Source organism: Aythya marila, assembly GCF_965140915.1.
Source record: "Aythya marila genome assembly, chromosome: 9".
NCBI lineage: Eukaryota > Metazoa > Chordata > Aves > Anseriformes > Anatidae > Aythya > Aythya marila.
The window spans coordinates 15,331,928-15,357,691 of record NC_139050.1 but is presented as its reverse complement, the minus strand read 5'-3'; the positions used below and the strand labels follow the sequence as shown (position 1 = coordinate 15,357,691).

Sequence of the window (25,764 nt, the reverse complement as noted above, 5' to 3'; positions counted from 1 at the left end):
AGCTCCCAAGGGCAAGGAGAGGTGAAGACAAGAGGAGCTAGGGGTAGAGCAGCTTTATGAGCACGGCCAAGCAAGGCAGCACTGCTGCTGGTCTGAAAGGTCTAAGGTACAAATACTGGCAGCAAAATCCCCATGTTCATTGCTTCTTGACAATGAAATATCTCCTGGGTAATGAAAGCACGCGGTAAACATCTGCCATCAGCACGTTTTCTAATCAGTGGGAGTACACAATGCAGGCCTTGTATCAGCTGTGCGATGCTGAAGCCAAAGCTGACATCTGATTCCTGTTTGGAGCCTTTGCTGCAATGTACTTACAAATCTACTTTGCTCGCTCTGTCTCTGTACACCATTAAAAACTTTAAGAAACAAACACAGGCTTGAAAAAAAACATGTGCTCAGCTACCAAAGCACTTCTTGGAGCTGCCAAAAAAACAGCCTGAGGAATTTGTGCTGAAATCAAGTGGAAACTTGAAACAGTCCCCATTTTTTCCAAGCAGGTAGCTTGAGTAGTTGTCTGATATACCATCTACATCCAGGATATTTTATTATGGAAAGGAAGAAGGAAAAGGACATAAATAATTTTGCTGTAGTTTAAACCTCTTTAAGCATCCTAGCCATGGAGCAATCCATCACTGACAAGCACTGCTTTCACTTGGTACTCTCAGGATGCCTTAGAAACAGGCTGTGTCTATTGGAATCAATGCACTGAAATGTATCTGTCCCTGGGGTGAGGAGGTAAGAGCATTTCCACCCCATGTAGCGGCATGGCAAATTAGCTTGGGACTGAAAAGAGAATGGGGCTCTGCAGAACTAAACTCTCATTTTGTGGTGTGTGTGAGTCCTCAGTCCCTGCTGAGAGCCTTGGACCCAGGGGAAAACTCTGGGTTGTGCTGTCCTGTAATGACCACACAGTTTCCTATGGGGAACTCTTTCCCCTCCTTTGCTCCCTCCCTTCCCTGTTTCTTTGGGTGTCTGAGCAGCCCTGGAGCCTGGAGTGGTTATTCCCAGGCAGATCTAGCCAAGCCACAGTGCTTGCTGTGACCTTCGGCTTCTCATCTCCAGATGTACTGGTCCACACCATGGTCACTGGGTGGCCACGCTGAAGCACCTGCTCTGCTCGCTGGGGCTGCACTCAACTTGCACAGCACAGAAATGACCTAACAGAAACCAAAACCTGTTTGAAGAGCACCAGCTTTCACTAAGAAGGAAGGTGGCTTTTCTTTCCCAACAAAAACTCTCCTCCTGGAGGGCTTGATACAGCCCTTGGTTTCCTGGTCATGGTTTTGAAAGCAGGCATGACCAGATGACAATGACATTGGCACCAACTTAGTCCTTACAGCACTCACATTTGTCCCTGAGTAACTAAGCCCAGCAGAGGCTGCTTCCCATCCTGTATCACAGAATAATAAACCCATAGGTTTTAGTTGGAAGGGAGCTTTAAAGATCATCTAATCCAACCCCCCTGCCATGGCCAGGGACATCTCCCACTAGATCAGGCTGCCCAAAGCCCCGGCCTTGAACACCTCCAGGAAGACTGCATGTTCATTGGCAGGTGGTTTCATCTTGGTAGGTTCAGTTAAATTTCTTGTCTCTAGGTAAGCAGAATTATGCAAAATCAAAAAACAATCTGAATCCGAGTGAAGTATTTTCCATGGAAGAAACAAAACTCTGGAGGATGATGCAACTCCAAGACCAAGAGTAGATAAATAAGATTTCTGTCAGCAAACAAACCTTAATTTATTGTTTTCCTTTTCCTTACAACTAATTACATGTAAACTTATTTCTACTGAGAACAAGCCATTTAATCCCCTCTGGCTCAGAGCCACACATGCAAACCCGAAGACTGCGTAGCAATGTTCAGTTCTCTCCAAAGACTTCAGGCAGGACCATAACTAGGTGGGCCTCCACTAATGACAAATCCATCCCTTTGGATGGGGAGGAAATCTACGTCCTGAGCCTTTTTGGCAACTTTCCTGGTCAGCTGGAGCAAGGCCAAGAGGACTCTGCTGCTCTCTTCATACACACTGAAAATCAGAGAAAATATAAACAGGGCCAGTAACATCTAGATTTACATAGCAGTACAAGAGGGAAACTGAGGCAGTTTGTGTTAAAGCACCTTCCAACTTTACTGAAAGCTGCAGATACTTCACACACATCTGGAAATGCCATTCTTATAGTTCAGTTTCTATTTAGGATCTAAATGAGATGTCTTGGTTCCTGGTATTTGCATTTTCTGGCTTCACAAGCACCTCCTGCAGCGTTACTCACCAGCACCAAACCCACCCAAACTCAATAATTAAAATTATTTCCAGGCCAGGGGTGAGAACCCAAAAGATGCAAGAAGACCTCACCCGCCACAGCTTCATAGAGGCTGGCCTTGTAGTCCAGGTATTCGTGCTCCTCAAATCTCTGTGGTCCCTCGCACATGATCTGGCAGTCTTCATCCTCGGAGTAGTACCCCACCAAGGCACGCTCCAAGAAGTCAATGGCCAGCCCATACTCCTCCCTGTCGTAGTGCCTTACGCCAGCAGTGTAGTCCTCCTGCAAAGCCAGCAGGCAGAGAAGTCTTTAAGCAGGCTACAGATCATCCATTTAGGTGACAAAAACACTTCTTTTCTCTGTTTTAACCCTCCTACCCAACAACAATGCTGAATGCCAAGGGAAAAGACTGCACCTGGCCCAGGCAGATCTGTCTTAGGATGGCCCCTAATAAGCAGCTCCATTAATTACACCAAATAATGCCATGAATGTCAGCTTCCTTGCATCTTGTGAAATCAGAAAGTGAGTCCCTGGTATTCCTGCTGGCCTTTCACCTTTCGGAGTTGGATAAATTTGTCTGTTTCTCTGTCACCCTGCACTGTCACCAGCACAGTCACTCGTTTGGATGCTCCCTGCCCAGGTGGGAGAATCCAGCTTGGAATAAACACACGTGAGCCAAGATCTGCCCGTTGGAGCACACCAAAGCATCCATCGCAGCTGCCTGCTGGTGTGTGACCACAGCCACGGATGACCCAGGAGCCCCTGAATGGAGGGATCGTGGTGGGGACACAGCAGGGAGCCTGGAAAAAGCAGGAGCTGCCTGGGCTTAAAGAAGAACTCTGAAAGGGAGTTTATTTTGCTGCACTGTGACATGGACCTTGGCAAGTGTTTCCCCATTCATAGAGGATGCTCTCTTGGCCTCCTAACTCTCTTCTCTCCAGGCAGTCTGACACTTAACCCAGAGACCTCTTCAGCTCGGACTCACCATGTGTGGCTTGGCCTCCCGGTCAATCAGGCTGACCTTCCCTGACGTGGTCTTGTAGTTCTCAATGTCCTGCTGTATCTCCATGTGCTCAGGGTTTGCCATGAAGAAAGTGTGAGCTGCATTTGCCGCCTCCTCCAGCTGGTTCAGCTGCAACAAGATAAGAAAGACTGAGTTGGTTGACACCATCGGGCTGGGCAGTGATGCGATGACCAAGGAAAACCTGAATGTAGAGTTTATGGAAAATGGCTGAAATGAGAGGAAAGCCCAGTGTAAGGGGAGCTGGAATTGCTGGAGCTCCGTACAGCCAGGCAGGTCACTTATGGCCTCTGATGGGGCAAACCCATGATGGGGTCCAGCCTCTTTTCCAGCTGCACATCCTCTGTACTCAGCTGCTCCAACCCCCTGCACAGTCCCAGGTGCAGAGATGTGAGGTGTGAGGGAGACGGGAGGGAAAAGCAGCTGCCGAAGCCGCTCGCTCTGTAAGCCTTAGAAGCAAAGCTGTGTCCAAGCTCAGAGCCCCTGCTAGTGACAGGGGACTTGGCAGCATTTATTGAGCTCAGCTGTGTGCAGCTGCAAAAGACCAGACTCTGCTGATAGCGGCGGAGAGATTAAAAGTTTACCTTTGATATATCAAGTTACTTTGGGTTTGTAGATTCATAATTGAGACCAGACATCAGTCTCACCCCAGAGAAAGCCTCCTAAGCAAAAACAAACATCAGGGCTAAACACACCCGTGGAGCTGCCCGGAGTGCAGGGAGCAGGACAGATGTTTGAGTGCAACATCTGCCTGACCCAGCAGGGCCACTTCCATGGCCAATGCACTTGCACCTGAAAGCAAACCAATACCCCTAACAGCAAGGTGCAGAGCCAGGCCCCTGGCAGGCTCACCCTGCTTGAGACCTTCATGCATACCCGCCTGACACCCAAAATGACAGCAGGATGGTCTCCTGCCAGCCCAGGGCAGAGCCACAGCATGATACAGCCCAGGTGATGGCAAACCACGTTGTCCTGCTTGCTCTGCACCATCCTGCTGTCCCCTCCAGCCAGCCACAGCACCCAGCCCAGCTGCTGCAAGCTCAGCATCCCTCTGCTGCAGCCCAGGACGTGGTCCAGAGGAGGGGTTCCCCAAACTGCCTGGCCAGAGTGAAGCACTACGGTAAAATCTTCCAGGAGCCGTGATTTAATTCCGGCTGTTGGCTGTGCTCTATGTTAAGGTTCAGTTGTAAACACTGAGTTAAGACTCAGATGCTCTTAATGAGCATCAACTCTATCTCCCGTGGCTTGATAAATTGCTGCCTTTCAGCCAAGCTGTGAGAAATGCTTTTACAGAGACGGGGAAAAGGTTTGGGCACAGCTGCACGGGTTCCTCTTCCCACAGCCAGGATTAAGCCCTGACAGTGCTATGCTCTGCCTGCATTGCTCCGGGCACCCGGCTGCACAGGGGATTTGCTCAGGGCACTTGACTGCAGCACCAGCATGGCAAAAAGTCCTTCTTTTTTTCTGCTCTGAGCAAGAAGAGCCGGAGCAGGGTTAAGAGCCACAGGTCTGATTCAGCCGCGCAGTCCCTCTGGAAGCAGCGAGCCCACAGCAAATCACTTGGCTAACCTGTTCCTACTTGGAAAGGGTCTGCCAGGGTTAATAAAATACCCCGTTTGTTTAACTGCCATAAGGATGCCTCCTTTCCTACTGCATGTCAAGCTTGGCAAGACCTGGGAAAACACAGCACGAAGACACAGATTATGGCTGCAAGACCACGTTCCTGACTGGCGCAGGGGGACATGTTTTGGCTGCAAAGGGAGCAGCCGGTGCCATTTGAGTCTCCACTCCCAAACAGAATTTCCAAGTGGCAAATATTAAAAAATTACTCTAATAGGTTTCCTTTGGCTTTTTCCCAACAGAAGGTGAAATTTGAAAGGGAAGCATTTTTGCTTTAAAAAATAAAGTGGGAAGACTTGTGAGCAGGCACCCAAACAGACCAGGGTGCTGTGAAACCAGCACTTTTATATCAAATGAGCAGCGCTGTCACACCCTCTCATTGCTTCCCAGGGAATTGAGATGTTGAGACAAATATTTAGTGGTAGCATCTGTCTCAAAGAGCGGTTTATGGCCCTTTATAGGCCCATCACTCTCACAGGGGAGTGATCCTGTCCCAGTGACCACTGACAGAAACCTCCCAGGCAGGGGGAGCAGGTGCTGGATCTGGCCAGCGGTTTGAAAGCAGATGACCAGGCACATGAAAACCTACTGGAGGAACAGCCCAGCCACCTGACGAGCTGTGCCGCTGCTCAAGCACAGCCAAAATTGCTCATCTGGTTCCCAGCAAGGCCAGGGCATGGCCAGCGGAGGAGGCACGCGTGAATACCTCTAAAAAGGGGATAAAAGCCGCAGTCAGACATCTCATCCCGCTTCCCAGAGCTGCCCTTTGAACACCAAAGCACCACCACACTGCACTGCCCATGGAAATGCAAACAATTTGCCTTGTGCAAACTTCAGAAGATCTGCAGGATTAGTGCTGTACTGACAATGGGTGCGGGGAAACCAGCTTTTACTGTCAGGAGAGTATTTGTTCTGGTCTTTCACTTGGCATTTCCCCTCAGCAATTCTGTTTCTTCTGTCTCACAGGTATGTTAGGCAAGCATCCCAGCATCGGAGTAGAAATCGGAGCAAAGCTGAGAACCAAATTCAGGGACTTGACTCCAGATTTCTCTCAAGCTGTGACTCTTGATTCTCAGACTTCCCTAAGTCAAGAAACTCTTTCAATGATGTATTTTAGGTCCAGGTTCTGAGTTTCAGTTTTCTTTTAATTGTAAACTCTAAAACACTTGCATTTAGCTCCCGCCTAGGAGTCTTACCAAGGATCCCACTCTCCAGAGCAAGCCCTTGGTTTCCCAGCAGGTGAGCAAAATAACTGCAAGAATTTTTGAGCTGAGACGGCACGAAAGCTGCTGACCTGACCTAGAGGGTGCTAGCATTTGAGCCATTATTTGAGCTGCTTGGAGAAATTGCACTCTTCCACACCACAGCGCTGATTTCTCTCCTCTTCTGGAAGCATCCCGCACATGCAGCCTTAAAAGGGAGCAGATACATCCCAGCAAGGGACATGGTCCCTGGAGAACCAAGCTGTGATTGTCGTGGACTGCAATGTCCTTTTTTTTTTTTTGCTTCTAGCTCCTTTTCAGAAAGCTGTTGAAAACTGTCACAGATCCTAGGAGGGGATTAGCTTTTCCTGGATGAAATCCACTCCCATGAGATAGGCGAAGTCTGACTTCTAGACACAACAGAAAATCCCTTTCCCTCAAAACAAGGCTCATACTGTGTCTAGTCCTGCTGGCTCTTTAGAGGACAGATGACCTTTCAATTTTGCTAAGTGGACTCAAAGCAGAACATTTCAAATCAACACTTCTCAATTTATCATGTCCCATTCTAGCCTTAGAAATGCTCCAGCAACACAAAGAAGCCAACAGCTGCTAAGTTTGGGGGAGTTTTTAAGGGGATGTGTGTATATAAAAGTGAATTCCTAACTGGTAAGACACATTCAGAGACTTGCACTGACATTAATTATGAAACACTTCAGGGAAACTTTTGCCAAAACACTGAATTCACTAGGCACAGAAGGATATTTTGGTGTTTAAAGGTCTGGGCTGGGACTCAGGACACCTGGACTCAGTTCCTGGCCCTGTCGCAATTTCATTGTGCAGCCATTGGAAAAAAATGCTTTGTTTTCTTTGTGCCTGATTTTCCATTGTTTTCAAGGAGTAGCAATAAAAAAATAGTATTTCTCCTAAGGGGGAATTATGATGTTTATTTAGATGGCAAGCAACTCAGGGGCTATAAGAAAATACAAGCACGTAACACAAGTGGATTTTGATCTTTGTAGGGCTCTCAAAAATTCATATAAATGCAATATAAATAAATGTAATAAAAAGTAATATAAATAACACAGCATAACAATAAACAATGAAGCAAAATAAGCAGGAAAAAATAACAACTGTCAAACCACAACCTTAGTATGTACTCTAAGTTCTTCTCCTTCACATTATTGGGATGAGATTTCTGGAATGTTGCTGCACCTTTGCACCAACCCCTGTGTACTTCAGCTAAGGCAGACACAAAATCAGCATGGCAGCACAAGGCAGACCCTGGAGCACCCTGTCCTTGTTGACTTTACCATGACAACAGCTAGAGCAAAGAAGGAGAAAATGTAATTTTTACATGTTTCTGGGTTTTGATGCTGGAAAATATTTTTTTTCCTGACTCATTGTCATTGTGGTATGTGTCAAGCTAGGTATCAGGCAGCACAGCCTGTGCCAAGCAATCTGCTGTGTACCCCAACGCCACCATCACTGAACTGCCATGCTTAGGAAACGAATGCTGCCTGTCTCCTGAGCACCCATGCCTTGCTGTTTGATTTTATCACTGCTTTGGCTGCTGTGTCCTGCACACAGAAGCACAGACAGCTGCCCTAACCACTGCCTGCCCGAGGGTGGCTCAGACTGCAAAAAAAGAATTTTAGAAAGTAGCCATTATTGATTCTGCCTGCCTGAGACAAGGGTGATGGTACACAATATAACCAAGACCTCATACAACTTTTGGCAATGAAGTCCCATTTCACTGAACATATCATCAGTTATTGGCAATTACCATAACCCAACTTGTTTCTACATTAAGGTATCTTCAACACGTAAGACACAATTGGCATTTAAACTTTTCTAGGGGGAGTGAAGAAGACTTATACCACGAAAAAGGGGTAAATCTCTCAAAACCCTGCAGTTTCTTACATGCACCTACTTGCATACACCTCAGTGAACTGCTGAATGCATGAGCCTGGTAAAGAGCTGGTTAGAACAAATTTCAAACTTTTCTCCTGACCTAGAAACCGAAGCCTCAAACCTCCCAGCCAACTCCTGGGTTGTTGAACTGATGCTGTTTTTTAAAACTTTTTCCACAGTCCCACTGCTGCTGTGTTTTATCAAAGGCTTAGCACACCAGGCTCTGCAGAGGAGGGGGGCTCAATTGTGGGTAAGCACAGATAGCAAAGGGAATGGAAAGTTTGGTGTCATGAAGGATTAATCTTGCTGTGTCTATGCAGAGATTACTGCCTGGGCGAGTAGAAGCAAGTAGTGTGAGATGGCTATAAATAGCAAGTGACCTTGTCTCAACTGTTTCACTATTACAAACGGAAGAAGAAGAGTTAATTAGGAAATTCTCCGTCTGCAGATGGGATCCGATGTTGGCAGAAAGATGGTCCCAAATCCAAAACACAACCAATCTGGAGAGCTGGCGCAGGGAAAACTTCTCGTGAGAAACCTAGGAAGGGTTTGGGTTTTTTGTTATTTCAACAGGCACACAAACATGTGGATTGGTAGGTACACGGACAAAAGAGCTGACTAGACATTGAGTTAGTCTGCAGAAAGCGGCAGATGCTTGGAAATTTAAAACTAAACAAACCATTTCAACATTGTTCATGGAACTTTTTTCTTTTCTTTTTTTTTTCTGCAACTAACCAGGAGAGGAATCAGACATCCTAATGAATCTCTCACTTGGGCCATACTGGCACTATTTTTCATGAGCTTTCACATGTATGTGCAGAGTGGATGAGCTGCATCCCCCAGGTGTGCTGGGAATGCACCGTGCAGCACAAATACTCTCATCTGCCAGAGGTTCAGGTTAAGACCACTGTGAGGGTGCTTTTAAATTACAGTGAGACAAACTAATTTTGAAGCTGAGAGCCAGCAAGTTCTTTGGTCCCTCCCTTCCAACACATCCTTCCCTCCTTCTCTGATAAACTCCTCTTAAATTCCTCACAGGCATTAAATTAAATAAAGATTTTCACAGGTTTGTGCCCCTGCATTATATGCTTAACTGCACCCCGATATAATAAAGAACACACAAGGAGCAAGCGACTTCTTGTTAAACCTCTCCCCAGCAGGAGAGACCCTTCCCACATAAATCTCAACCACATTGATGCATTGCAGGATTCATCCGGGGAGCAATCAGTGGGAAATGTGTTTATGTTTACTGAACCTTCAGTCTGACCCACTGTGAAAAACACTCCCAGGCAGTTTCTGTCCTACATAAACACTTAGCTGTGTTTAACAGACCCTGATGACAGCTGTGTTGTGTGTAAAACAACATTTTTAATGAGGAAAAATTCCTAGAATATGCAGTTGGGGCTCTCCTGGCAAAAAGAAGATGAAAAAAAACAATCAAAACCCTTTAAAGCTTGGGCACAAAACCCCATTTCCTTCCTAGCCTTGTTTAAAAACGTCCCTGCTGCAAACACCCGACCACACCACCAACATCCCGCAGCCACACCACACCAGTGGGGCAAAGCATCCTGCTCACGGGGCCATGAGGGCTCTGAGCAGCTCCTCCAGCAGCCGTGTCTGGCTACAAATGGGCTCCTGCTCCCTTTTTAAGGATGCTAGCATAACCTGAGAGCTAAGTAAGGGCTTCCTGTGTGATATTCCTTGGAACAGGTGGGATGCATTCAGCCCTCAGGAATCTGTGCAGGTGGCTGCCCATGAGATTCCTTTACCCCAGGGTTTTTTCTTGGTCAGGTAATCAGAGATGAGGTGGTGGCCCTTGGAGATTAGCGGTATGTGAGAAGCCATACACTTAAAGACTAATGGCAACAAGCAGTGCTAGATACTAAAAGGGGGGTTACAGAGCCACACAGGCTTTCCAGACTGGAGGATTTCCCATGCATATCTTTCCTCCTGTGTTAGAGTATCCCTGTGGCAACCCCTGTCACTGCACTCCTGGGAAGGCATCACTCAAAGATCAGCCCGTGCATTTTAAGCTAATGAAACTGCACAGCTGGGAACACATGCTGCGTGATTATCCCTTCCTCAAAGACCACCGGCAAGAGTCCCATGGGCCCCAGCTTGGCAGACAAGCCATGAGCTTTCATCCGACACACCAAGTGGCAGGAGATGCAGGTGTTCCCCAGCACAAAGCCTAGGAAATACCTGGGAGGACAGATGGAGATCGTGTGAAATGCATGGGAAGGAGCAAGGGAGCCCTTTGTGCATGAAGGGAGGAAGGTCAAGGCTGAAATGCTTCCATCTGATTAGGGCTAAAATTGATTGCATGCTTTTAGGGGGAAAAACAAAGCAAACAAACTTGGCAGTCAGTTGAAAGGCTGGGGGACATCGTGGGAGCACAAGTCACGGGAAGAGGCAGACAGGGCACTTGCCCCAGCAGCAGGGATGCCACGGGAACATAACAGTATCCTGCATTTCCACACAGCCTTCCAGCCTCAGGAACCTGAAGGCATTTGGCATTTGATCTGGACCAGAAACAAAGCAAATTCATCCGTGATGAAAGAGCTGGAGAGAAGTGATGACACAGAGATGGAACAGGAGGCACTTGGGAGGGGATCAGTGGACAGCGCGTTCACAGACAGCCTCACGGTGCCTGAAATCCAAACACAAGTGTCATCCACAACACAGCCATCCACATGGAAACAAACCCAAGTGTTTATTCTAATGAGGAGGAAGGCCAAAGCATGCTGAGGCATGTTTCTCTACTAAAAGAGACCCGTCAGGAAAGGACAGCATTATAACACTGGCATCATGCAACCTCCTCTCCCTGCAAGAGGATGGGTTACTCTCCTGTGACCGAATTGATGAACAAAACCTGCACAAGCAAAGGTGAGTCACCAGGAGCTCTGCACGACAGGCTGACACCAACCACATGCCTAGAATAAGGCAAGCAGCTTATTCTGGCACACTTCTGGACAAGAGCACTTCTGCCTGCAGAGCAACAAACCACACTTCTCTGGTGTGTTTGCAAGGACGGAACACAGGTCAGAGACCAGATCCAAAATTAGCAGAACCGCCACGGACTCTGTTTCAAGATTCTGAGTTTTTATTGCTTTTATGTATCTTCCTTCCTTGGGGTCCATAAAACAACAGCTTTCGAGTTCAGATGTGTATTTTCTCTAGCATCCTGCCTCCCTGGCAGAAAGCTGGGGCACTGCAACCAGTCGAGCTGCTCTGGCTGATGGTATCAGGCACTGGAGCAGACTCAGCCAAGCTGTTTCCATGTCACTATCTCTATAGAAATAATAGCTGAAATGCTTCAGAAAAACACAACAGAAAAATCTGAGACAAACAGAAAAATTCTTACAGCAGAGATTTCCTCCTTTTCCATGCCTTAGCGATGGCTCAGCACCTTTTAAAAGACTCTGACATGATGAGCTGTTGAATGTCCACCAGCAGCCAAAGTTTCTTGTGAAAATGCATCTGCTTCTCTGCTGTTACTCAACATCATCCAAACAGCTTTGCATAGCCCTAGAAAATGCCTTTTCATGAAGATGCAGGGATTACTCACGACCATCTTGTAGCCAGAAAGCCACACGGATGCGGTGATAAAATGATACCCTCTTTGCAGTCCAGTTCTGATGTCAATGGAGTCCTGTCAAATGGCTTATCTAAGCCCTGTCCTGAGCCTGACGTCTGCCTCTCCCTCCTTTTCCCTTTCACAATAAAAGGTCATCTCTTGCAGAAATAAACAAATACCAGAGAATTTATTTGAAAAGCAGAGTGTTTAGCCCTGGGGGTGGGCTGCAAACAGGACTGTACTACCCGAGAAAGAGGTCTTTATCTCCCTCTTCCCCCAGCCAACATGGGACAGCAAAGGGAGAAGGAAAACAACTAATTCCCCAAATAAAAACCGACTCATAGCATATATGTGCATCTCCCTCTCACCCCAAACCCTCCCAGTCTTTAAGAAAATGGGTTTGATTGCCATGTTTTTTTCCTGACACTGTGATTCCAAAATGCCTTTTCCAGGGCTGGAGCTATAAACCAATAGATCATGACTCCCAGCTGATGAATGCTTGGAAACCATCGCGATGTTGATGGGCATTATGGCACTGCAGACCTGACCAAATAAATTATCAGACCACCATGCCAATTAAACAATCATTAAACAACCATTCTGCAAAGACTAAAGATCTACACATCAGGGATGGAGTCTGCTCACCATCAGGCAAACTGACTGAAGCCAAGGCAAAGCAAACCGAGCTTATGCCTTAGGTGGTTTTGGAGACAACTGCTAGTTTTGCAAAGAAACTTTTCTGCTGATCCAATAGACTCAGCAGTTACTGGGCCAGCATCCAGCTACTGCATTTACTGTCTGTGAGGAAGCAAAGCTTGCAGAGAAAGGGCAAAGGTACAAAGAGTGAAACGAAAATATATCCACAGTTCTGCAGTACACTCTCGGTTGTTCTGGAAAGCAAAGGAAAGGTCTTGCAAAGGACACTACGTGTACGAGCTGCCAAGGTAGATCAGGCTGATCCCAGGAGCCTTCCCCCAACAGTGGCCAGTGGAGGACTCCTGTGGGCAGAGCATAAGGACGTGCAAGTACACAGACACCTTTGCACACAGGGTTTCGTCAAAGCAGCAGCTTACAGGTTTCCCAAAGAAAGATTTGCCTCTGGACCAGTGTGCTTAAAAGCCACCCTTGGACCTATCCTCCATTGAGCTGTGTAATCCTTTCTGGAAGACATTTATATAAGCTGCAATAAATAAGGGATTTGAGAGATTTTTAGACATCAGTATATTATTTTCACCAGAGCAGATGTGCAGCTGAGAAAGCCTTGCCGCTAGGCTACGTTAGAGTTTTCAGAAGACGTGGGGGTTGTTGCAAAACCTACCTGCACACACATTGGTGTGTCTGGAAGGCAGGAGTCATTGCAGCAGGACTGCAAGCTTCCTCAGAGTCCTCCAATGTTACACCAAAACTCCAGCCCATCTGAGAAAACCAGAGATGGATTTTCCCACAACAAGGCATCACTCTGAAATGGAGGTAGACAAAATGGGGCAGGGGTTGGGGGGCTGCAACCCACCCCCTCAGCTGCACATAAGATCTCAAGGGTGCTTCAGGGTGGCAGGATGAGTATGCTGACATTAAATGGACGGTGACAATTGCACAGACTATCAGACATGTTCACAGCCAAATTTGCCCCTGCAAATGCTGGAGAGGTCTTCTTTTGTGAGAGCTTCTGACTGCTGCAGCTGAGTTTGACTTATGAACAAAAACACACCAGTGAAGCCAAACGTATGCACTTTCAGCATCAATTAATCCAACACCACTGAAGAAACAGGTATTTCATTTGGAGAGGATCTAATTCTATTCATGCAAATGTCCCTTACCCTATTCCAGCTCTACAAGCTTTGATGAGTACTGTTACTAATTTAAGAATAATGCCACCAGTCCCAGAATGTCACCTCCAACCCTCAGCCCAGGGGCAAGTTATGGACAGCATACACAGCTCAGCCCCGTGGTGCAACCCTGGTGTCTCCTGTGGAGCTACTCCAGGGTGAATTTGGCTCATGCTTCAGCCAACAAGGCCACATACCACTTGGACAATTGCCTCCATACGCGACACACATCACAGGTCTCAGCTGGATTTGCTGCTTCTGAAATGAAAACACTTTGCTTGCTTTCCCCAGCCATAGCTTGGTAATCATTACTAAACACTTATCAAGTAGACGGCCTTCATTTCCTGAGAGCCTGGACCTAATTACTCCAGGAAACGCTCAGCTTTTTATTCAGACACTGAGAAATGTTGCTTTCTAAGTCCTCCTCTTACAAAGTCAAACTTGCTCTGATTAGTAGAGGGTAAGGGAGGGAAAAAATGCAGCCAAATCTCCACAGGCAAACCGGAGCGATTATTCACAGAGATGCCCTGGCTTTGCTCTACATCATTAATAATAAAAATAAAATGTCACAGCTATTTCATCTCCCCTCCCACCCTTATTAATCTTAACTGAGCCCTGGAGGCCCCTGGCAGAGGTATCACTTTCCCCAGCTTGCAGGTAAGGAGCCCAACATCTCCTGCAAATCACAACCAGATCCCGGGGTTGCCGGTTCCTAACGCTGTTCCTGGAAGGAGTGAAACAAACCCTCTCAGCTCCATCTCTTTATCAGGACATTTGATCCAATGGTGGGATGGGGGAGGCTTTGCCAAGTGCCCTGCACACAGAGCAGCACTTTCAAAGCCTCTCCGTTGCGCTGCAGGGCTGGCCGGGATGCCGAGCTACAATCGGCTCTTTGTAACAGAGCACGGCGTATCACCATCAAATCAAACCCTTGGCTAATTACCGTATAAAAAACCCTCAAATGCACAGTAATGGGGTTAGAATGCCAGTAGAGCCAAACTATAAGATCTTCTGCTGTGGTAGCACAGGTTTTACTGTGTGAGCTGACGATTATCCTGGTGGGTGCTCCCGAGGGAAGAGACCTACAGCAAACCTGCCCGGGGAAGAGCCAGAAGGGAAATGTGCTACAGGGCTGTGCTTTCTCTGACCAAGGTTCCCAGACAGTCTTACTCACCCCATTATCCCAAGCTGGGATAATGGGATGAGTAACAGACAGGCAGAGCAGGGCTGTGGATGCTCCCAAGAGCTCCTCCTTGAGAACAATTGAGGGTTGCATCCTCTGCTCGGGGCTGATCAGCACAGATCCCACGTTTCTGACCCTGGGGTGCTCTCCAACAGGTATGTACTTTCAGCTTTCTTCTTCCTCCCAGCCAAAAGCTGGAAATAAGACACAGCCCCACCACCCTGTGTGAGAGCACTCCAAGCCTGGTGTAACCCATCAGGGAGGCCCGAGCAGCAGAGCCAGCACCTCCCATCCACCTCCCTAGCACTGGTGGCCAGGCACCAAACAGCCTGAATGAAACAGAACCAAGTGCTTTGCATCCCCAGCCCTCCTGGCCTCTCTCACAAATGCATTGTCACTGATACAATTTATTTATAACCCAAGGTATGCAGTGCTCATGGCTTGGAGATTGCAAGCACGTGCTTGCATTCCCCTGCCATGCCTGCCCGGACTCACCCTATCAAGCTGCCAGCTGATTTGTAGCTTTTCCCATTCCATTTTTTTGGGGGAAAATTTGTAGCCCAGCAGCAGGAAAGCTTTTCCTCAAGCAGCTCAGAGAGCAGGGCATTGCCTATGCCTCCTGCAGTGCCACGCTGGGCACCAGGGCAGTGTGGTTCTGCCTGTCTCATCCCACCAGGCAGCATCTCTAGGGGCTTCGTGGTAGGCTTGTTGTTCAGCCCTGGGGCATAAAGGCTTCCAAGCCCTGGCACAGGGACATCTGCAGTGGCTGCTTGCAGGACAGGATGTCAGAGGGAAGAGCTCTGTGTTCACTGTTGGAACATGCACAGAGAAAACGCAGCGCTATCTGCGGCTGCAGATAAATGCTTTGTCTGCACAGATTCCTTCACCAGGGACAGATAAGGATGGAGCCAGGCTGGATGCCAGCCACGACCCAGACAAACTTTGACACAGACAATTTCATTCCAGCTTCTGAATCCTGCCGTGTCCCAGAAATCCCATGGCAGCACACGCCTCCAGTGCCCACTTTACGCCAAAGGCACCCACACTAGCAGATGATCCTCGTGGGTCTCTCAAACCTGTGCTGCCTCCTTAGTTTCTCATCTCTCATTGCCACAACATCCTAAAGGACATGCGTACGCCTTGTAGGAATAAAGCAGGTGTTTATTCCATTATTGCCACTCCGTTCTGCCTGCCTGAGACAGGAGAGGGCAGTCACAACGGGCAGCCCCACTGCCTGTCCTCACTGAACACGGCTGAAGCCAGGCTCCTGCAAGAAGCCAGCGTTTTCTGAGCACAGTCCAGGGGCCGGGCAGTCTGGGTCTCAGCTGCTAATTCCTGGCTCGGGTTCTGATTTGCTGTGAATCCTTCAACAAGTCGTTCAGCAGCTCCATGACTCAGTTTCCCTGTTGAATAGCAGCACAAAACTTCTGACCCTGGTAGCTGGGAGGCTGAATGACAGCATTTAAATACCTCGGATGACATTTCAGGGCTCGAAGACATTGCGAGCTTTTTCTGTTGATCTTAAAATTATGCACCGGTCTCCTGTAAGAGCTCACTCAATCCTCATAAGTGGCTCTTTGTCACTGTTCCCATCCACACCCTGCTTCCTCTTTGAGAGGCAAATGCCATAAAAGGCTGTTTATAGAGACTGGGATCCACAGAGGAGAAGTCAAATAGGGTCAGGCTCTGCTGCCCTGAACTGTGGCCAGGGAGGGGTGGCTGCCCAGCCCCACATGCCCCCCCACAGCAGTCTGTCTGTCCAAGGAGCTGTGGGTGGGTGGCTCCTGCCCCTCCGCAGAGAACCGCTTCATCTCCGGTGGAAACAGCTAAGACTGAAAAGGAGGATGATGCCAAGCTTAAGTAAGAGAATTAGGAAAAGAGTGAGCATCCCTAATCAATCATGCTCGGACAGCGAAGGGTTTTTATTTGCACAAAGACTTCACTTAAATTTCTGTGCAATTATCCACAAAGAGAAAAGAATCCGGTGGCTGAGGAAATTGCCAAATGTCGGTTCACCCTCGCTTTCTGCTAATGTTTCCATTTTGTCAAAAACCAAATTTGCAAACCCAAGAACCCTCAGAAAAGTATTTATTTCTTTTAGAAAAAAAATAAAGAAAACAAAACAAAACTGCAAACAGCTCCAGTGACAGCACATGATGTGAATGAAGTCAGAGGGACTGCCTCTCACTGTCTGATACCAGGTCTGGATTTTCCCTAGCACGGAGGAGAAAATGCTTAAAGAGGCAGAAACTTCAATGCAGGAATTTTGAAAGAAAATAGTACTAATTATATTAATAAATGGTGGTAATCCTAATCATCATTTGGTTCACAAAGTTCCTGTAGCTTGCTTAAAGATGACCAAGGGCTGCAGCTGAGGGAGGGAGGATTAAATTGAAGTCACAGAAGGCAGCAAGGTAGCCAGGATGTAACAACACCCATAGGACTCACCCCAAACAGCTGAGCTAACTGTAATATCATATTTAATTTTGTTGTTATTGTTAGCTTTTTGCCTTTATTTATTTATATATTTTTTTTAAGAATCACTTTGGACATACTTTTCACAAGGCCTTTTTGTTCAATGCAGTGAATAACAGCTGTTCATTTCAAGAAGCCACTGGAAACACATTCATCTGCTCCCAGCCTAGACTACTGTTAAAAAAGCAGGGCATACTTCATTTGAAAAAAAAAGAAAAAAAGAAAAAAAAAATGCCTTTAAAAAGTACAAATATGGAAGAAATTTTGACAAATGTGCTTTGGTTGTTGCCGAGGCTAATCCAAAACATAAATCACCACAGGTGTAGCTTCACTGGAAACACGTGGCTTTCCATCCAAAATAAATCTGAGCCACAGAATAAAACCCACAAGACCTAAGCAGTGACTCGGTTGGCAACGTGGCTGCATGGGCAGACTTGCATAACCAGCACCAGCTCGGCATTTGGCTCTGCGGGTTATTTGCAGACGCTCTCAGTGACGGCAGCATCCCCCCTCTCCCTGGCACTGCTCTGTGTGAGCGCATCCCTGGCTGAATCATGCCATGTTTGTGGAGCACAGGATGTTCCTGATCATGGTAATATGGGGATGGGAAGTTGAGGTTTAAGGGCTGTCAGGACATCCTAGTGTGTTGGTCCCCTCCCGGGGCTCCCCAGCCATGCTGCCCACCTGTGCTGAGCAGCCCAAGAGCCATCAGGTTCTGCAGATCACAGCCAGCTGATGATGCTGAGCTCCAGCACCAGCACACACAGAAGAAATATCTCAAGAATGAGGGAAATATTAAAAAAAAAAAAAAAAGGTTTCCAGTGTCAGCAGCAGAAAGCTCTCCGGCTGCCAGACCACAAACAAGCTGGAGACGTTTCCTTCCCTCGTTCTACTTGACATAAGGCCTGAGCCAAGCTCCTTCTTCAGCAGCTCTCCAAAGAGGTTCAGCATGAGACTGCCCATATCCCTGATCCTCAGCTGCGCAGAGACCTGTCCTCATGCTGGCATGGTGAAAAATCTCTGACTTAAGGGGTCGCAGAGCAGCAAAAATACTGGCTTGTGATCGGTCAGGAGGGACCACATCAACCTCCAGCCTTTCAGGACCCCCAGGCTGGATTGTACACCAGACCAAAACCCGTAATGACAGCTTTTGATGTCCGTGAAAAAAAAAACACAGATGATTTGAAACACCAGGAAAACCCAGAACCTTGAACCTGAACTGAGGTTCAACCTGCCCTTCAGACATAGGCTGAGGGCTGTCCCATCATGCCTGGCACCTCAAATGAGGGCTTTAAGGCAATCACCACATCTCACTTGTGTGCCATGTCACTAATTTTGCTCTTCTGCCCAACAGGTCAACTGGCTCACAAGTACTTTCAGCCCCATGTTATTCAGAGAAAGTGGCCAGACTTACACGTCCATTAACTGCACAAGAAAAAAGAAGTCCTCATGAATCATTTGATGGAATGGTTGTTATTTATTTACCTGATGACAGAGGTCCAAAGACCCAGCTCAGCTCAGGGCCCTCAGTGCCAGGCAGCCAGCACAGCCCCAGGACACACAAGAAGGTAGGTGACACACCTTCTCCCATGGCCAAGCCGACTGAAGGCTTTAGGGAGCCCTCACCCAGGGGTGTTCATGAACACAGCCAAAGTAAGGCTCCAGAGACCATCTGGAAGAGGACAGCAAGGACAAGAGGGATCCAATAAAGCTTTGCTTTTGGAAAGCAGATGGGCCCAAATCAATGCAAAAAGCCCTTATGATTCCTTAGGCAGGAAATAAGTGATGACATGCTGCCATGTTCCCATGTCAGCAGCTCTCACGTCGCAGCAGGATATTCCACAGACTCCCACAGTGTTTGAAAAGCTCTCTCTGAAACTGCAGAGCAAGGAGAGAGGACTCGCTACAGGGGCGCTGAGCGATGACTCTGCAGAAGAGCTGCCACTGTGGTCACCTCAGTCCCCAGGAACCAGCCTGTGCACACCATCTGCAGAAAGCATCTGGGGCTTACCACAGACAGACACTGATATAAGAGCAGAGCACCAGCACTTCTCTTTCTCCCTCCAAGAAAATTCTGTCCCAAAATATGCTCTCAAAGGGTCCATTGTTGTCTGTCTGGCACATGCCACACTCGACGCTAGCCTGGAAGTCCTCAAGATTGTGGTCAAAGCGCTGCATAGCTCAAGGCTACAGCACTTCTGAGCATCTCTCTTCTTTTTAGGAGGGGCTTTTTGTTTGCTGTTAGCATTATGCACCAGAAACATAAAGCACTCCTCCCACTTACTGCTCTTCCACACCACAAGGGGAGCAACATGTGGAACCTTGCTCCTGACCTGGACAGCAAGGGACCATCGCTTGGATGCTCCTTCCTCCCTGGGCACAGCAGGTCTCACTGCAAGAGCACAGAAAGAAGAGCCTACAGACCAGCTGGTAGCTAGAAAAGCTTTGCCAGAGGGGACAAATATTTGACTTCAAAGCTGGCACACATGAGCCATGAAACCTCCGTGTTCCTTATCAGCAGCAGACACTTGCATTTTTGCTGGCACGCCAGGCTGTTCTTTCAAGGGTCTGCTTATTTACTTTCTCTGCTCTCTTTCAGCAGTGAGATGCAGAAGCCAAATCTTTGGGGAAGGATCCACAGGGCCCTGCGTTGCTGGAAAGCAAGAGGGACAACTCCAGGAACCCCAGGATTTCATGGCACTGCCAACTGGAATGGTGTTTTGACTTCCAGTAGCAGGTTTGGCGCAAAGAACATACTCAGATATCAGCAGAAAGAACAAAACCCACAGTCCCTGTGAATCTTATGGAAAGGATGCCCATACTCAGCACAAATCCTGCAGAACTCATCCAATCTCTAAGGAACGGCTTTGTTTACAATGTGGTTTCATTTTCCAGCCCATGATGTTGGAGACAGTCTTTGCGCAGATGCATTTCCCACATGGTTTTGCTTTTAGGAGTGGTCCTTCCTTCGGGAGATGTTTGCTGGGGTTACCGAGCGAGTGCACACAACCTTCTCCTTGGAAAACAATGTGTTAGCAAGCAGTGTGAGCTTATACATCAGAACAGGCATTTTGCTCATTAACATACTCATTTACTTGCACCAGGAAAGCCTCCCCTGTCCCTCTCCCAGCCAGGGCACTTGAGCACCTCCAGCGGGTTTGCTCTGGCCCAGAGGCAGCACCGCCGTCCAAAGCGGGAGGCAGGATCTCGGGCCACGGCCATGACTCACCCTCCTGGCCTGCCAAAGAAGTAGTTCTGGAGTGAGGAGACAAGAAGGAGACTTAAATTAGAAAGCTGGTGAAAGAAAATGAAAGAAAATCCTGCACTGAGTGGGAAGGTGCTCTCCTCACTCCAGAGCAGCGACAGTCCGGCAGGGAAGGGGAGAAGGGGTGTGCAGGGCGTTTCAGAGCAGAGCCTCGCTGCACCCACACGGGACCAGGCTCTGAGCAGGTGGCCTTTGTTTCTGCATGACTAAAACACCCTTTTCACCAAACCTGCTCAAGGGGAGCAATGGCTGTCCCCACATGGGGAACAGTGCATGGGAGCTGATGCGCTGTATAGGCATGTCGCTGTGCTCCATGGGGTGCTGCTTCCACGCTGGTGTTGGGCTGGTTTCCTTCCCCACCTGCTGCTGTAGAGCATTAGGAAAAGTAAAACACACCCTGAATATTTCCCCTACAATTGCATATAATGCTGAAAGTTTCTGAGTCACATACAGATACAAGGAAGCATCAGGACTTAGAACCAGTGCAGCCAGCAGCAGACATCCTAACTCCAAGGGGGCTCAAAACATAGCCTCAGGTAAAATGGCCCAAAAAAACAGATGCTCCAGGTGTGCCTATCCCTTCAAAACCTCTCCCCAAGCCCACTCTCAATTTGGCAGATTAAACCCACCTTATTCTTAAACACTGGCATCACAGCTAGCTACTGTGCCAGCGTGGCTGGCTGCCCCACAGCAGCAGAGATGTGGGTACAGAAGCAGTCGTGGTGGTGCTCAGCGGATGGCACTGCTCCCCTCCAGCTCCTAAGAAAGGGATCCCAACCTCTGAGCATCACCATGGACAGACAGGATCACAGGGATCCCCATGCATCTTCTGTTCTCTGGGGGTGAAGCCTGCTTCCACAGCTTACTTTGTTCCAGTTGGAAATCCTTATTTCTCTTACTTTACTCCAAGCATCGAAATGAATGACGCTAACAAGAATGAGCCACTCTTTTAGCTGGCAAGAAGGAGCTGGAGGTACAGTAGATCAGCACAAAGCACAGCCCACAAACGCCAAGAGAAGAAATACGAAGCTAGGACGAGAGCCTGCCCATAAATCACATTGCTGTGAAGAAAGCCAGAGGCCCAGTGACGACGGTTCAGGCTGGCATTAGACTTGTAAGATAATTTCCTGCCTTGGGTTGCTTTAAGGCAGACATCATTCTTCTGGTCCCTCAGGTCAATGTCTGGTTAGGCAGATTAAACGTGGAAGGTGCTATGGATAAAAATTAGGAAAAGATAAAAGTGGTGGTGACTTGAACTTGTGAGCACCACAGTGATCCCAGAGATCACGGTGCTAGGAGCCAGCCCAGCCCCACTCAGGGAAGCGCCACATCTCTTCCCTGCCCCAGCTCCTAGCAGAAACCCAGCTGCTGCAGCTCCAGCATTTGCCAATGTAACTTCCAGTTTAACATGCAAAATAACCCCTGGCTAGCTAGCTGCACCTCTAACCTTCAGCAGCCAGAGGTTCCAGCACAAAACCTCTCCTGCGGATTCTCCCAGCTGATTTTTAAGGTATAAAGATGCCATTGGTACTGCTGGGAAGCAGACGAGTCACTAGGGTTGAGTCTGTAAGCCAAGGAGAAATCGGGTTGATGGAGTAAGCAGAGCCTTGCTTTTGGGTTCACAGCAGTACAGGATGCACATCCCTGAGCAGTCACAGCTAATGCAAACCCAAAGCCTCTCCTGTGTGTGTGTCTCCATTCCAGGACGCTTCCCACAGGAAAAAAAGCGTTGTGGTCTGTCCCCTGCAATACGCCTTTGCCAAGTTTCAGCCCACAGCAGAGGTCTGATAGCCCAGCGAGCAATATGGGGAGATGTCAGGTCAGGGCAAGGAAGCTCACAAAGTTAGGATCCCTTGTTCCCACAGCCGTTGGGGACTGGGAAGTGGGGCAAGCGTCAGGAGCGGGAGGAGGATGCCGTGCCACAGCCCTTGGGCAGTCCCTGCCCTACTGGCCAGGCGGGCTGGATCGGCTCCCAGGCTGGCAGGGCAGATATTGTCAAGGAAATAAAAGGTCTGATTAGGCCTTTCTACCACTAATAGTATCAAACAAGCGTGTTGCATTCATTAGCAGCCAAGCAGAAAACGAAGCGGTGCAAAGAGGAGAAGCCCCAGGTGAAATGGACTGGAATAATGCGGTGTCTCCAGGAAATACAGCCTCCACGCACCCTCAGCGCTCGAGTTTTCTCTCCGCCATGGGGAGGTCTGTGAGATACAGGCTGTTACCTCCTACCCACTGCCCCACAGGAATCCTCCCACGCTCCAGCCTTCGCACTGCTGCTGCTGAACTGGCCTAGTGTCTCCTCCGAGCTACAGCAAGCCCCTGGGAGCCCCAAGCCGGACACTGTTCTGCCCACGCCACCCTGCTGGAGGAAGGACATCTGCACTGACAGCACCCACCTCCGGGAGCCACCAAATGCACCTTCAGAGCTGCCAGGTAGCACGCAGCTCGGCGACTGACCCAATCCCCATGGCTGGACCCAAAAGTGTCCCCAGGGAAGATGGAGATGGCGCCTGGACCTCCAGCCTCAGGAGGCAACTCACAGCCCGTCTGAGGGACACGGTCCACAGCTGCCCACAGGCCCTCTGTACCCATCATCATGGGCAGCTGAACATGTGTCTAACAGCCCCCAAGGGATGCTCTTGGAAAAGACAGACACTTCTCAATATGTAGCCGTGCAGGATCTGTTTACAACAGATCTTGCTGGCATTGGTGCCACCAAAGAAAGCTCCCAAGTCCACGGAGCCCAACCCAACCCAGCTCTCTAGTGGGAGTTGCCAAAGGGAAGCAAAAATTTTTTTGGCTGGCTTTTGTGTCCCACGCTGAGTTGTGGCTCAAGAGTGTGATGCTAAGGCTCCAAACCTGCAGCAAACATCTCCCCGCTGCTACACAGAGTGACAACTTAGACTTTACTCCAGACCTCGATGCCTGCCTTGTCTGTCCCGTGCTGAACCAAGTGCAGACCACCTGCCCTGCCCCAAAGCCCTGGGCTCCCTGGGGCTGGGAGGGTTTTGTAACATGCTTGCACTCTGACCAACAAATAAAGCACTGACCTTCTGTGACTCCCAGCTGCTATGGCAGCAAAAAAATAAATAAAAGCGGGACTACTGAAGAATTAATTAAAGCAACTTATTGAAACTCTCCAGAATCTTCCTAAAATAGCTTTTTTTTTTTTTTTTTTTTTTTTTTTTTTCCTTGTAGATCCTGTGCAAAGCACAGAGTACATGGTGAGGGGGAAGCAGTGTGCATATGAGAGCACACACCTACCAGGTACCCTGCAGTGGTGATCAAGGCACCGTAAGTCTTTGGGAGGATGCTCCTGCTCCTGCTCCAAAGCTTCCTGAAAGCTGTAGAGCACTTATCATCCAAACCCACAAACAGGCTCATACCCAGCAGCAGGCACGTTGCAGCAGCATGCTAACTGTACAGTGTTTGTACAGACTTGCATGCACTTTTACTTAAAATGTATGTCATAACATGGACAAACTGCATGCCTAGACTCAAAGCTAGGCAAAAGGGATCATTTTAGACCTGTGCGATGCTTCTCAGCTCCAGAATTCAAAGAGCTAAGCAGAGTCCAAAGGCATTTTCCGTATTTCCTCCCTGCTGAACGTCTCTTCCATCAGCACCCTTACCCCCACAAAGGGCTGAATATAAGCTGTCAGTTAATTCGCAAGACTAACTGAATAAATCAGGCAGCTGCAGCCCCTAAAGAAGACCCCAGTGCTGGAGCGGACCTGCTGCAGACCCATTTGGATACTGCTCCCACCAAGTCCTCAACACACTCAGACACTGGTGCCAGGACCATGTCCTGAAGGACAAAGCCAGACACCTGGCACTTCCTGGGAGTCTGGTGGCTGTGCAGAATGATGGAGCTGAAAAAAAGAAAAAAAAAAAAAAAAAAAAAACTAGTGTTCTCCAGAATACTAGGACTGGATGGCTTTTGCTGCTGAATAGTCTGTGCAGAGAACAGACACCTTCTCCATACAGAAAACAAATTATTTCCTTGCTTTCAGTGAGACACTTCCCTCCCACACATCCACCTACTTAATGTACACTTATAAATCCCCGAGGGGAGGGAAAGACCGGAGACCTCCACACCATCTCAACCCCACTGGGCATTTTTCTTCCTACCAGGATGCAACCCTGGTGCTGCCAGAGGGCACGTAGCAGAGCGGGGTCCCTGCAGGGGAAGGGCAGCAATCAGGACTTGGGGGGAGTTGGCTGCTGGCAACACTTCAGCTGGCTGTGCCAGAGAAAAAAAAAAATAATGATAAAATTAAAAAGAAAAAAATAAGGGGCTGGGGAGTTAATGTCTTTAAGTATCTAACAGCTGGAAAATGTGAGCAGCCATTGTTTGCAGCCCCCTCCTGCTCCTCCTGCCAAACAAGGCTGCTGAAAACAGCACTAATAAAGCATAAAGGCCAAGGCTGGAAATACTGACTCCCTTCTCTCCCCTGCTGTTCCCAGCACAGGAACGGGAAGGCTCTGACCTCGTCCCACTCCAGTTTGGGGCCCACGGGCTCCCCGCACCCCAGTCCCCTCAGTGAGGTCCTGAGGCCCTTGGGCTGCAGGAGAGGTGCTGGGAGGCCACAGCAGGAGCTTTCTCATCACTCACATGCCCTGAGCAGCTGCTCTTCATCTCCTCACGCAGCCTTGATGTTGCTGCTGTCACCATGGGGGTGAGCAAAATGCTTCCAGTGCGGCTGCTGCCCCCGCTGAGCTGCCAGGGGGAGGGAAGGAGCGAGCCAGCTACACCCCCATCACCAAAGCCAGGAGAACATTGCTCCTGCTCCTTCACCCAGCAACACTGCTGGGAGATGCTAGAGAGCCCAGGGGGTGCTGGCCGCTGCCTGGAACAACAGTGGTCCCCAGCAGCCAGGGACATGACCCTTATGCTGCTTCTTCAGCGTGCACGAGTGTTTTAGGGTTGGCTGCAGGAGAACAGAAAGAAATGCAGAGCCTAAGGCACATGCATCAGCTTCCACCAGCCAGCAGTGGTCATGGCGGATTTTCCTCTTTCCTGCAAATCTCCTAACAGCTGGGTTCTTGGAAAAGAACAGGGTGGGACCATGCCTCCTCCTTTTGCTCAGACACAGGTGCAGACTTCACCTAAGCAATAATCCATTTTTGTATGCACCAACAAACACAAATTTAATATACCCCTCCATCTTGCAGGCTCAGATATTCCTTAAATAGAATCATAAATAAATAAATACATAAATTAAAATAAATTAAAATAAACAAATCATGTCAGGAAATAATTGGGAAAAAAAATGACTTTTGACTTTGTATTTTTACCTCTTTGTGTCTCTCTGACCTGGCAGTGTCTCTTAGGGGTTTGGTGACCATGTTGCACAAGCAATTGGCGTCCTGGAATTTGGGGTGGGAAAGTGATAACACACACCTCATTTGACTTACTCATGTC

General features: G+C 48.5%; 1 protein-coding gene across 1 annotated transcript in view; it reads right to left on the bottom strand.

Annotated features, from left to right (window-relative positions):
- The window catches only part of P3H2 (prolyl 3-hydroxylase 2), a gene marked incomplete at its 5' end in the record, with an annotated part of 65,017 nt that overhangs the window by 11,928 nt on the left and 27,325 nt on the right, over nt 1-25,764 (bottom strand). Inside the window, 2 exons of the mRNA XM_082767342.1 lie at nt 2,352-2,541; nt 3,245-3,391. Coding sequence (XP_082623468.1) covers nt 2,352-2,541; nt 3,245-3,391 — 337 coding nt within the window. The remainder of the gene's footprint in view (nt 1-2,351; nt 2,542-3,244; nt 3,392-25,764) is intronic.